Source organism: Pholcus phalangioides, unplaced genomic scaffold (genome assembly GCF_987345545.1).
Source record: "Pholcus phalangioides strain wild (caught in Gottingen) unplaced genomic scaffold, Ppha-v1.0 ptg000007l_1, whole genome shotgun sequence".
NCBI classification, from domain to species: Eukaryota; Metazoa; Arthropoda; class Arachnida; order Araneae; family Pholcidae; genus Pholcus; species Pholcus phalangioides.
Window position 1 is genome coordinate 21,328,650 of NW_028301600.1, and position 14,097 is coordinate 21,342,746.

The following is a 14,097-nucleotide window of genomic DNA, read 5'->3' on the forward strand; positions in this document are numbered from 1 at the left end:
GGGCCCTGAAACCAAAACACTGATACCAGCTGCACTTTTTTGGGGGACGATAGCTCCAATAATGAATAGTCATTAGCAAAACCAGTCATTCCCAGATGGTGTTAAAATCTGCGACAAAAGGCTTTATCAATCAATTACAGTTACAATACAACTGGAACGTACAGCGCATATTCAAGGAGGGAGGAAACACTTCAGATCTGCTTCCTTAACAGATGAAACAAGAACAACTACTGTGTGCAAATATTGTTGTTTTTTTTTCGTCCATAGGCACGGATATTTACAAAGTCTTTCTTGGGAAAAAGGTCCCAGTTTTCGAAAACTTATTTTTTTCTCTCGTCCTCCCATCGCCCCCTTATGCCCATTCGTAGCTCCCCAATCACGTCTGTAGCTGGTATCACCCCCTTGAATAGTCCCATCGCCCCCTTTGGGAAAACCTGGTCTAACTCCTCTCAAAACAATGATATCCTTTATTATGATATATATATATATTCAACTCAAAACAATGATATCCTTTATTATGATATATATATATATATATATATATATATATATTCAAGTATCGCTATATATATATATTATAACTCTTCTATAACAATACTTTTGAGAAGAGTTTTAAAAACTGCTACGTTATTTTTATTTATTTTTCACATTCAAAATAATATTCTCCAATATATTTTTAAACTCGTCACTCATATCAGTTCTTCTGAGGATGTCTAATAATACTGGTAGTGTGCATCCCCTAATCACTGAATATGTTCAGTATCGCTACTTTTTGTGTGATACACCAAAGTGTATTGTGATAAACCCCTTTACAGGGACAATATATTTTTTCTTTGTCCAGTATCATTAAGTATATTGAAGTTTCATTGTATTTTATGCAGAACTTGAAATACCAGATCATTTGATCAATTCCTTAATCTGTATTATCAGGATCTGTTCTTTCCTTATAGCAAGTAATTTACATGTTCTTTTCTCACATTTAATTTACTCCCTCTCACTGTTGTTCTATCAAATCTTTAAGTTTTAAAAATTGAAGAAAGTACCCACAGAAAAGCCAGAACTTCCACATCCTTAACATATTGAGCAAAAATCATACTTTATTTGTCTGGTTTATCCTGTCACCCTAAGAGCAAACTTATGTATGAAACTTATTGTGTGACCAATACAAGTGCTTTCATCAACCTGATGACATGAATAATATATAGTGATGACTAACATGAATAAGAATCCTTAGATTTATTGTTTACTAGGAAAAGTACAGAAAATATAGAGAATCCATAACGGTTGAAAAATATGACATGTTAATGTGTAAATCTTCCCAGATATCTAATCAGCAAACATTGGATATAAATCCAAATAACTGAAAAAGTACTATTAATTAACAAAATTTGTTTGACTTATGTGCTTTATATTCTATAATTGAAATAAATTTATATACATGAAGTTTTCTAAAATGACTTCTCTAAAGAAAAAATACTTACCTCAATACAGTGAGCTTATAATCAATGTTGCAAGGAAAATAACTATCATCAATATTTAGTTTCTGGAATTTTGAAGATATGTACCTGATGAAGACAATTTTTAATTTAAAAAAAAAATCCATTCAATCAAAATACATAAAGAAAAAAATTATGCTAGTATTTAAACTTGTTAGTTCTGTATACTTCATACATAAGAAAATTTAAATGAAATATAATGTCATCATAGATGAACATTTGTTTGGGACGCTGTAGCCCTGGTCGATAAGATACTCGCCCAAAGTACCAAAGAATGTTTAGAGGTGTCACGAGTTAGATACCCGGTTCATCCTTGTCAGAAACTTTCCTGATACAGGGGTACAAAAGAAACAGCGAGATGGCCTCAGAAAAAGATTGCTATGGCAGAGAGTCCCACATCAAGGGGTTAGTGCACCAACCTCTTGGCAAGTATAAAAAAGGCAAAATTTGGAACGCTGCAATAAATTGTAGGTCCTCGTGATCAGAAAATAGCTGTGGTGCGACAAAAATGATCTCAAAAACATTTGTTTTATTAAATATTTACCACTTTCCAATTAAGCACTTCTAATAAATATGAGTCAAAATTACTAGCAATAAATGTATAATCAAAAAATTATAAAGTAGTATAATACTTTACATAAGTAAATTACAAGAAAATATAGATAATGTTATGAACAAAAAAAGCATTCTGCTCCATGTGAATACTGCAACAGGAATGTAAGAGCATGAGCTCTATTTTTATTATTGTTGTTGCATTACCTTACAATCATTTGATCATTTTTGTCACACCACGGTCATTTTCTGCACACGAGGGCTAATTAGACTGGGACCTATAATTTATTGCCGATACCAAACGGCAGCCTGTTTTTTTATACTCATCGAGAGGTTGGTGCACTAACCCCTCGATGGGGGACTCCCGGCTGTAGCAATTTTTTCTGTGGTCATGTCGCCGTTTCTGTTGTACCCCTGTTTCAGGAAAGTTTTCTGACAAGGACGAACTAGGTATCGAGCTCGCGACACCTCTAACCATCCTTTGGTACTTTAGGTGAGTATCTTATCAACCTGGGCTACCGTGCCTGCATTACCTTATAAGACTTAAAGTTTCTTTGTACATGGTATGAACCCTTTCTGTGTCTAGATAACTGTGTTCCATTGCATTTCCAGTCAAAATAAAATACAGGACAGCTTCCAAGTATTTCATAGCTTGAACCATTCGATCTGTCTAAAAAAATTTGAACAATTAGCATTAATCATTCATAATAAAAACTTTTGTCATCAGCTGTTTTAGAGCTGAATTTTGTTTGTACAATGTTTACTTGTTGAAAACTGTATTTTATATTAGAAAGTTACTTTGCCTAATGAATATGATACTACAGACCAAAGGCCTAATGAGGTGACAGTTTGAAATAATAGAAAAGAATCATTCCATTTGTCATATCTTATTTGAAAGTTGAATATGATTGTGAGTTGACCACCATTGAAAAAACGCATCTTATTTCAAAAATTTACCACCATATTATAGAAGCACCAGACACAAAACAGCATCCTGAAGTTTTGTTTCACCCTTTAACTATGTAAGTGTAGTCTGAGGTATACTTATATAATTGGTCTAAAAACTAAAAATTTTGTGTGGGTAAAACTATGATTCTGTTACTTCCTCAGCCTAAAAATTAAAAATGGGCATGTGTTAGTGCTCTGCACAGTTGACGTCACTTTTTGTTCCTTTGAACAAAAATTTTGAAATTTTTCCTTGTTTCATGATTTGTCCCTAACGCCCCCCCCCCCTTAATTTCTCTCTTTAGAATCTACAGCCTAGATATTTGTAAATATTGATACTGTTGCATATGGAGATAAATCTTTCTCATTTTTACCTCAGGTACAGATACAATTGATCAATATATATATAACAGAGATGTAAGCAACAGAACCATACTTCCTTATCAGCTTGATGTTTTAGTTTCTTTGCTTCATTAAGATAATACTCAGAGGAATCTTGCCTTCAATAAAAAATAAAAATATATAAACGAAATATATGAAAGAAAAAATAGTCAATTATATCAGAAGAAATCAAAAATCTAAATCAATTTGAAAAAAAATACAAACAGTTACCATATTTGAGAACATGTAAGAGACTAGTCCTATTTTTTTGTACTCTCAATACCCTGAGTACACTTTGCATCAGTGCTCTCCAATACCCATCTACATACGTGATTCACACATCAAAATTCAATTTTACTCCTTCAAATTTCGAAGATGTAATCTGCTTAAAGTGTGTTAAGTACTCCAGCTGCGGGCGGTATTTGAATTCTTCTGTACAAAATCATTGTATTTTTATCCAATACGTATATAGAACTCGATAATAGTGTACCCCTCAGAATTTTATAGAATACGCGAAATGCAATATTCGTGTTGACCGCAGCTACCGGGTTAACCTTTCCATATACAAGTGTTTGGCAACAAATTTGGACGCATGCAGTTGAAGTACAAATACAAATATAAAGGCCACAACAGACAAAATGCCCAATGAGGTGGTTGAGAAAAGATGCCCATAAAAATATGGTAGTCGAATACATATAGTAGCAGATATAAATCTAAAAAATATTATCGTTAACATATGTGAAATTAAGGGAAAAATTATTAGAGGAGCAAGTTTTCCCATTCTTTACCTCTCTCCCCTACAGCCACCATTTTCCTATGTATGTGCTACTGTATCATTATCCCCAGAAAATTCTGCCCTGACCAAAACTCTGGAAGAAAGAAAATCACAGAACTGAAAATCACCGGCGGTAGATAGGCTAAAAGTGAGGACAACCAATAAGGACAGAGAAGCAGCATAAAATAAAGCATTTTATTGTGTTTCACAAATTTTCCACATGACCTTGTGGAGGACTAATCAGGCTGGGATCTCAGCCGAAGAAACGGTGTGACGAATGAAACGAACATTAATGCTCTGGTGCACGGCAAAGTCCTTTTTACTTTTTCCTTGCCTAGCTCCGGGGATTTTCGTGCTACAGGTGCCATTCCAACGCTATTTAGTGTTTTTCAATATGGAGATCGCATTCCAATACAAAAAACTTGGTGTTGCCATTTGATATTTTCGAAATTTTCTCACTGTAACCGTAACTGTTAGAGTGACACTGTTGTTTTCCATATCATTCTTGAGCGCATACCTCAAAATACCTTATGCCAAAATTTCATTCAGTTTCTGTGAATGATATGATAGTTAGGGGCCCATATGTCGGGATAGTTTTTTTATAATCACCCCGTATATCCAAGAGAAATATATCATAGCAGAGTGAATTATATAACAGGTTTTAAGTTCAATATACAAAATAAGATACCAATATCAGCACCAAAGGCAGTTGGAATACATGAACGACAAAATAAATTCAAAAAGAGAATTAGCTCTACACTAAGAGAAATTAACAAAAATGAAATTTCTAATTGAAAATAAAATGATGAAATTGGTGAATTGAATATTCAAAGCCATCTCTGAGTTCACCACAGAGACTGGCCAAATTGCAAAAAACATTTCTAATATTACTTACGCTAAGCCCAAAGTAAAGTACTAAATTCACAGTACATTTTGATAGCATCTGAATGCTACCATACAAAGAGCAATCAATAAAACTGGTATTAGGCTTTAGCAGTAGCACACACATATGACAAAATACACATGACACTCGTGACAAAATACATTCAAAAAGCAGATTGGAACCACACTAAGAGAAATCAACAGAAATGAAATTTCAATTTGATTCATTTCAAAATACAGTCAAACCTCTTTTTCTCAAAAACTCTATTTCTGATAAAAACCCTATTTCTGATAAAAACCCATGTCTCGAAAAATGAAAAATTCCTTGCGTTTAATGTACTGAATCAATGCATTTTCACCTGTCCGAAGTAATTTTGGAAAAAACTCAATCTCACAAAACCTAAGTCCACACAATGATAGTAAAAAGAAAACACAGAAATTCCTTTTCTTTAGTGCAAATCTTGTTTTTCTCTGTAGGTGAACAAAACTGATAAGAAAATATTATTCGTATTACAGCCCATTGTGTTCATGGATCTTGTCAATCATGAATGGATACTATGATTGACATGGAGTGAATGTAGGGTTGTCCACTTGGTTAAACCACATTGGTTTTAACCAAGTGGTTTTTTTAAAAAGCCAACTTAGTTTTCTTCAAAAAATCAAATAAAAGTGGCCTAAATATAATTTCTTTCCATGAAAAATATCATATTGGTTCATTATTAGCCAAAATCATTAATTCTTACATTTTTTATTCTTGGTGTACACTCTGATGGTATATTGTTAAATGGTGTAAGATGATATAAGTGGCTTTTTTCAAGATGGCTCATAAAAGTGGCCTGAATATATATATATCTTTTCTTTTTTTCATATAAAGTATCTTAGTTAAAGACAAAATTTCTCATTCTCACCACATTTTCTAACCTTTGGCTACATTCTGATGCTCTATCTTTAACAAATTTATGAATAATGATATAAGGATTGCTCTACATATCTAAATGTAGTGGTGTATTATCTTACAAGGGTTTTTTTTCACTTCACAAAGAAGCAGCAACAGTAGTGGCACCATCCTGCTAGGGGGCGCACACACACAGGTGATCTTATAATCCAATAAAGACACCAGCTGTCCCCCTAAAGGACAAAAGACTAGTGTACTAATAGTTATATTATCTCTCAGACATTTTCATTTTCTTTCCCATAAGAAGTAGCACATCTCGTACTGTATGTCGCCCAGTCTTAACACACATTCAATAGTTTTTTTTATACTTTCACCATTAAGCCCAGTTAATCAGGGTTCTATTGTGTAGTAGTCACAGATTTATGAAAAATAATCAGCTATATACAGGGTGATTATGATTAAAGTTTTGATTCCAAAGCTATACAGTAAGAACTACTGATCAGAATGACTTGGAAATTTGTATGGATACTCCTGAAGCAATGAAAATTTCTTTGGCAAAATAAAAGAAAAAAAAGTACAAGTAGTGCAAAATATATGGAAGTAGATGATGCTGTACTTGGCCAGCAGTAGGCCTATAATCCATGCTGTGCCACTACATCATTTCGGCATTTCAACAGCATCAGTTTAGCTATATTCTGATGGATAGTACAACTTTTATTATCATGCACATTACAATACCAGCAAAGCAGCTGCTGAAGAACCATTTTGAGAATAACAAGATGACATGACACCTGGCTGGCTGCCAGTTCACCTGGCCTTAACCCTTGAAATTTCTGGCTGTGGGGAGGTACCTCAAAATGTTATAAACAGTGGTTGGATTGCAATCTTTGGTGAATCGAAAGCACATTCACATCATTACCATGACGTAGCCTGATCTGTTGTTGAACAAGCATTTTTGTGCTTTCATCTCGTAGCCAGAACACGGTGGATAACATATTTAACATTTTTTGAGTAAGCTGTAGTTATTTGTTCAATTACTTCATTTTTATGATGTTTCCCAAAATTATGAAATTGTGCAATGCTAATTTAATAATCATTTTGTCGTGACTGGTTATTATTTCCATTCTGCAAGCAAATTTCCCACGTGATGGAGTGTCGTTAATTTTACATTTCTAAGTATTTTTTCCCCCCTTTGCCATACAAAATTCCATTGATCCAGGAATATTCATGTAAATTTTGAAGTCATTCTGACAATAGTTTTTTTAGTGTTTTGAAATCGGAACTTTAGTTATAATCACCCTGTATATCATAAATCATAGCTAATTAATCAGCATTATTTGTGCTTCATTAAATACATTACATTCACCTCATTTTAGCAAAATAGCTTCCTCATTATGCATACTGAAAATAACACCTTATTTCATATGGTTAATAATATTAAAAGATTTTTCAAACACAAAAATAATTCATTGAGTTAAGCAAAAAATAATCAAATTGCAAAAGTTGGTTTTTGTTGAAATGTAAGAAATGTTTATAGAATAGTTAATATGTGAATAGTGTTAATTATATTTATATTATTACATTATTATTATTTTAATTAATTATTAGAAGTTTGAATTATTTTTCAGAAATTTTATTGTTTAATGTTAATGCTATTTAAACCAAAAAACCCCAGTTTTTTGGGTTTTTTTTACAAACCCTGGGTAAATGTCATGTCGATGGATTGTTCAACATGGTGAAAGTCAGCCAACAGACAATTCAGAATTGCTTCAAGGAAGTTGCGGGTTTGGAATCTATCATCTTGTTGATGAAGGATCAGATCTGGTGGTTGACTTGAATTTCAATGATTCTCAGAACAATGTTGAAAATGAAATTTCAAAGCATTGGGGCATTACTAAAAATCACTTGAAGCTAGAAATTTCATTTTCTGATTTTGTGGAAATGCACAAGTTCACTACAAACTTGCAGCACCTTGACTGATACCAAAATTATTGCTGTATGCATGATTGACTGTGGTAATGAAAATACAGCAAAAGATGCTTCAGAAGAATTAGAAAAAGTAACAGTAAAAAATGCTTAAACACATGCTTTAAAAACACTGCACCATTTTCTGGAGCAAACTGAGAGGATAGGGCCTGAAATATTTGTAGCTCTTGCTAGTATAGATGGAACTGTAAAGGCTCAAAAATCAAATTTTGCATCAATTCTAAGCTTAAAGATTATTTTAAATAAAGCATTTAAATAGAATTAAATTGAACACACAAAAAACCTGAGTATTTCAATATATTTGCATACCATGTCATTCAACATTGATTGTGTAACTCTTGCCCAATAATTTAATTAGTATGTAGTAAAATATAGTAGCTTATGTTCTTTTTTTAAATTTTTATCAATCAAATTTTTCACCATTTTTGACATATTTTAATTACTAAAAAACTATTTTTCGAGAACTCTCTATCTAGAAATTTTTTTTGGTCCTGTCAGTTTCAAGATAGAGAGGTTTGCCTGTATTCATTTTATTTGTTATTGATGGTGATTTCTTTGTATTTGTGGTTGCGAGTATAAAACTGGCAACTTCTCTGGATATCACGAGTGATTTGCCTATGAACCATTTTTTGATTTTTATCGTACTTAAGATCACTGACACTTCTCCAACAAAATTACTAATAAATAATGAATATAAATACCCAAGCAATAAAAAAATACCGACTTTTTATACTCTATGATGTCTTTCCATTTCAAAGATTCAGAGGTGATGCGATTCCTTTCACTAAGCAAAATATCATCATAATCCAAAATATGCAATTGATCACACCAACTTTGGGTGTTTTCTTCAGGCAATGTTTCCTAAAAAAAATTTAAAAAAAGTTTGAGATGTGTTGAGCATTTTGTAAAACTTCAAAATATCTATTGAACACATACAATGACACGAGACTTGAAAATTAAGAATCATTTGAAAATTAACAATAGCATTGAAAATGTCATCAAAATTATATATATATACTCTCTAAACTTATACAAATAATTTACAGGTGTGATAGCTCACAATTCGTACATAAAAGTTCCTAAACTCAAGTTCTGGTGGCCTGGTTTATAGCACCATTGGGATTAATATTGTTAAACATCTATGGCACTTGAAGCAATGAAGTCCCAAAGCACCTGTTATTTGTATTGTGTTGTTTCTATTTCATAGTAATTTATTTTTCTTCATTCCTCTTTGAATTTTTTGCCTTAGCTCTCTCAGTACAGATTCAAAAAGCTTACAAAATAATAAAGTTAGCTTGTGAATATGACTGCATATCTTATACATAAATTTTTTTTTTTTTCAGTTGTATCGATGTTTCAAAGTTGCCACTTGCTTGAAGACTGCCAAGCATATCTCCAGATTTAAACTCGAATGAACATGTCTAGGATGCACTCAGGAGTGTAGGATTGCAAATCAATATAATCACCTCTAAATCAATAACTGCCACTTCTGACCTATCAGGTGAAAAGAATTGCCTCAGTGCTAGAGAGGATGAGGCTACCACAAGGATTCGCCAAATTTCTCATTAGCACTACAGCAACTCACTCTACAACATGTGAGTGTCTCTGTAAAAGGTGGCCATAAATCCTATTAGATTAATTTTATGTTCCATCTTGCAACGCCAATTTTTAACATTCTTGCTTTTACGAATATTACTCGTAGTCATGAGAGGGTATTTTCATTGTTGGATGATATAAATTGCGGCATGTCATAACTTGCATCATACAAAATTTCATTAACTCTTTAACACTAAAACTATAGGAATTTCCATCCCTCCTAGACCTACCACAGCGGTCAAAATGACCGCTATTGTAAAAATACATGATACCATTGTAAATATGGATTTATTTTCAGATTAAAACTAGTCCCATAAGATACTAAGCTTGCCTCACTTGAAATATTGTCATATAGCAGTTTTCTGGGACACAGAGCCCTGTGAAAAAATATTATATTGCATATTATTCCAATGATCTCAAAATTTTGGAATGTAATTTGCTCCACAACAACTTAGTGATACCCCTCGCCTCATCCAAGGATGACATCACTTTCCATCATCCATACAAAGGTATTCAACAGCTGGTTGACGCGAAGATGAATTACGGAAAAAAAGAAAATTCTACTGCCCTTTCAGGGAATCAAACCCATGTCCTCTCACTTGCCGGGTACCTCGCCGCTACCCCCATCCCCCTGCTGTCATTCTTATTCAGAAATTTTGATAAGGCAAAAACAATGAAGGGTTACTAAGGATGCTAGACATCTGGCATATAAGGGATCCATTAAAGCACTCAGGCAACGATATGTGCATTGCTTTTTATGTTTATGAATTACAGAGGGCACATTTCATAGAAATTCTTGGGTATTCAAGTGATCTGAATCCTTGAAGTTCTGCACACCTATGGTTCCCTATCCCAGTCAAGAAAATTTTATGTTTGAAGCAAATATTCAATTTACTAGAAGAAAGGACTGAGGTGTTGTCATTGCAATTTTCTCACTTTTGTTTTAAAGTTGTTGCAACAAGCAAACCATCTTATCTCTTCCCATATAATCAGGGCCATCTTAAGAGCATCATGGGCCCCCGGACCAAGTGGTTTTTCTGAGGCCCTACCTGGTAAATTCTAGAAAATTTCAACCGGATCTCATTTTTGTGAGGCTCCCTCTTCTCTGGAGGCCCCTGGGCTGTGCCTGGGTAGACCCATGCATTAAGACGGCACTGCATGTAATAGTATAATGAGTCTGAATAATATGGAAAGCAAGGGTTCTGTCTGATAAAATACAGGCTCCCCCACCCTGTTCGAAGAGCTTGGGTATCAGCTCATGCTTCACATTTATACAATGTTTATTTTTGGTTCAAATCCCTATACATTCCAATATAAAACTATTTTATTTATACAATGTTAAAGTTCAATTATTAGTTTTCATCTTGATTTAAACCTTGAAGCTAAGAAAAATTAGTTATCTATATTTCTGTCATTTTTTTATTCATCACAAATCCACATAATTTTTGTAGGGGTCACTGAAATAGTCTCCTATACATATAGTGTCCCATTAAAAGCAATAAATTTCGGGGTGATTGTTTAAAGATACAATAATAAACATTAAGCTGACGATCATTTTAGGAAAATCCATTGAAAGCATTTGAGAGGGTACAGGTCTGCAAATAAGAAACCAACTACAGTACCAGTTTCTTCCAGAGATGTCACTTTACTCTCATTTACCTGGGTCCCGGGACACAAGTTGTTAGCAAAAAATGGGTCCTTTTTAGAATGTGAAAGTGAATCCCTAGTCAAATAAAATTAAAACTGTTTTCTTTTGTATCATTCACTGGTACCTCTGTGAATCAAACTGGTAATTGACATTCAAAAAATATGTGCAATCCAAAGGTTGACTAAAATATTTAATTTACTAGTTTAAATAGTTGAGTAATACTAATAGAGGAAGCTTACCAAGCAACCCATCAATGTGAGAGGAATTAACATAACAAACCTTAAGTATAACAAACCTGAAACAAATATAACTAAGTTTGACACTGTGTTTTTTTAATGGACCGACAAACTCAGAGGCTTGTTAGTAGACATCAAGAGGAACAAAAATTGCAATGAAACATGGTGTCCGCTGTGGTGGTCGAGTGGTTATAGTGACGGACTCGCGATGCGAGGATCCGGGTTCGAACCCCACAGTGGTGGTCGGCTGAAGTTGGTTTTCTGTGGTTCCCAACTTCAAGGCGCAAATGCGAGCCGATCTCCCCATTAAAAAGTCTCGCCACAGAGAGCAACAGTCCTACAACGATAAATCATTCAATCATAACACTTCACTCATAGTTAGAAAAACTGGTGGCAGATGGCAGCACTACACATAACAAACATTACACAGAAACAAACTTTACGTCAGGTTGCACTACACGTACACGCACATTCTCGCATGTACCGATTCGTTGGGGGGGGGTTCCGCGGGGGGGGGGGGTGCATTTGTGGTGTAGCAGTAGTGGATAGGGCCTCCAAAAAATGGCTCGGGATCCATGATGTTCTTAAGTCAGCCACCTCGTTGGGCAATTTGCCTGTTGTGGCGTTGTATTTGTATTGTATTGTATTTGTAAATCATGTTGAGAGAGTGAAAATCGCAAAAAACGCATGCAGGTTTTAACGTCATGCCGGAACAATAAAAAGTACAATAAGATTTATTTGATTAATTATTACAAGAGTTGTTGGAATTGGTGGCTGCTGACGTCACGGCATAGTCTACAACGATGTAAAAACAATTCCTGGACGATCTCAAAGATACCAGGTATGCTTTTGATGTCTGCCGCAGCGACGAGCTGTGAGATCCGAGATCCCCCAGTGTGTCCACAGGCTGTTGGTACACCTGCTGTACTAAGTGTCCATTGCCATCTGCTCGACCGTAAATCAAATGCATATTAGCGTATTCCTCATTCGTGTAGTCAGCGGCCATGACACTCATTGAAACAGACAACTGCTACACATGCTTACTACCGCAATAGCGCTAATTTACGTCATCTGCAACGCGTGATCCTACCCCAGCGCATGCATTTCACGGCGCTGCTTACGTCAGATATGGTAAGCAAATCCATGAACGCATTCAAGCAATCAACTAAAATCCACTTTTCGTCTCCTCTGAACTCAGAGCCTGCATGAGATTTTTGCGATTTTCTCCCTCTCAACATGGTTTACACCACCATGTTCCACTACAATTTTTGTTTTTATTGATGCCTACTAACAACCCTCTGAGTTTGTTGGTCCATTAACAGAACACCCTGTATATTCACAGATAAATAAATCGATAGATTCTCTTTTGATAGCTTATCCATTTTAAAAAACCTTATAATCTCTTTTCTCAATAATATATATCTTCTGATTAATATCAATTTATACAGAGCCATTTCCATCTGGAATGATTTTCTTTTCCTTCCTTCCACCACTTTGGTCTTTCACCATTAACACTAGAGCTACAAAAGTGGTCAAAATCACAGCTATTGTAAAAATACATGGTACAGCTACAAATGTGGATTTATTTTTAGATTAGAACAAGTCCCTTAAGAACTAGGGTTGCCTGTCTTGAAATATTATCATGTGGGAGATTTCAGAGATGCAGCCCCCCCCCCCCGTGAAAACATGTTAAAATTTTTCACATTTATATTGGGTATTATTCATTAATTTCAAAATTTTGGAATGTAAGTGGTTCCAAGACAACCGAGTGACACCTCCCTCCTAGTTAGGGGTTCCAATAATACAAAACAATGAAGGGTTGCCAGACATCTGGCACATAAGGGATTCGTTAAAGCACATGGAAAAGGGTATGTGCATTGCTTTGTATGTTCATGAATTATTAAGGGCATGCTTCATGAAATTCTTTGGGGCTCAAGTGACCTGGAGCTGTACTATCTACTCATGCTTATCAGGAATCTAATTGGTATTCACCCCAATTATGACAATATAAGCATAAAAGGGAAATTTTTGTATCATTAGCACTTCTCCACGGAAAAAAATCATAGTTTTTCTCCGAATATTCGGAGGAAGAAACACACAGTTAGGGGAGACCCACTCCTGTATAGTGTGACCATACATCCCGTATTTCCAGAGACAATCCCAGTTTTTCTGGGCATCCCGACTTTTTTGCAAAAATGTCCTGGTTTTTCACGTATTTTCAACGAAGCCAACTTGACTATTTATTCTTCAAATTAACGATTAAAATTATCTTTCTAACTTAGAAATTGCATTATGATAATTACAACTACAAACAAGAATATTCATCTCAAACATTTGCTTTTCTTTTCTTTTTAATTCAATGAAATTTGAAGTGCCATCTGTTTTCAGCGATTGGTGAATTAGCTTATTTTAGCATGAGTTGGTGACTTTGCTTACCTTTTGGCTTCATTTTTGGCAATAATTAGCTATGTCCCGTATTTCGAAGCTGAATTTCCTGTATTTTTCTCAAGGAAATATTGTCAGCTTACTCCTGCAGCATCAGATGATAGTAATTTCTACTTGTGATGATGGCGATTTAGTGAAAAATTTATTTCTTTGACTTGAAAATTTATAATGATGACTTAAGTAGTGTTTATCCTTGTAAGAAAACAATGAATTTTTTCCTCTGCCTTTTACAATTGATTGGACTGAATTCAAAATCTACT

The 14,097-nt window shown here is 34.4% G+C and overlaps 1 protein-coding gene across 2 annotated transcripts in view; it reads right to left on the bottom strand.

Annotated features, from left to right (window-relative positions):
* Positions 1 to 14,097, bottom strand: part of LOC149085057 (uncharacterized) — a 76,704-nt gene that overhangs the window by 24,832 nt on the left and 37,775 nt on the right. For both annotated transcript variants that reach the window (XM_089232838.1, XM_089232839.1), the window contains exons 10-13: positions 8,637 to 8,773; positions 3,430 to 3,493; positions 2,582 to 2,718; positions 1,482 to 1,565 (exon numbers count right to left, since the gene is read on the bottom strand). In XM_089232838.1, coding sequence (XP_089088964.1) covers positions 1,482 to 1,565; positions 2,582 to 2,718; positions 3,430 to 3,493; positions 8,637 to 8,773 — 422 coding nt within the window. The remainder of the gene's footprint in view (positions 1 to 1,481; positions 1,566 to 2,581; positions 2,719 to 3,429; positions 3,494 to 8,636; positions 8,774 to 14,097) is intronic.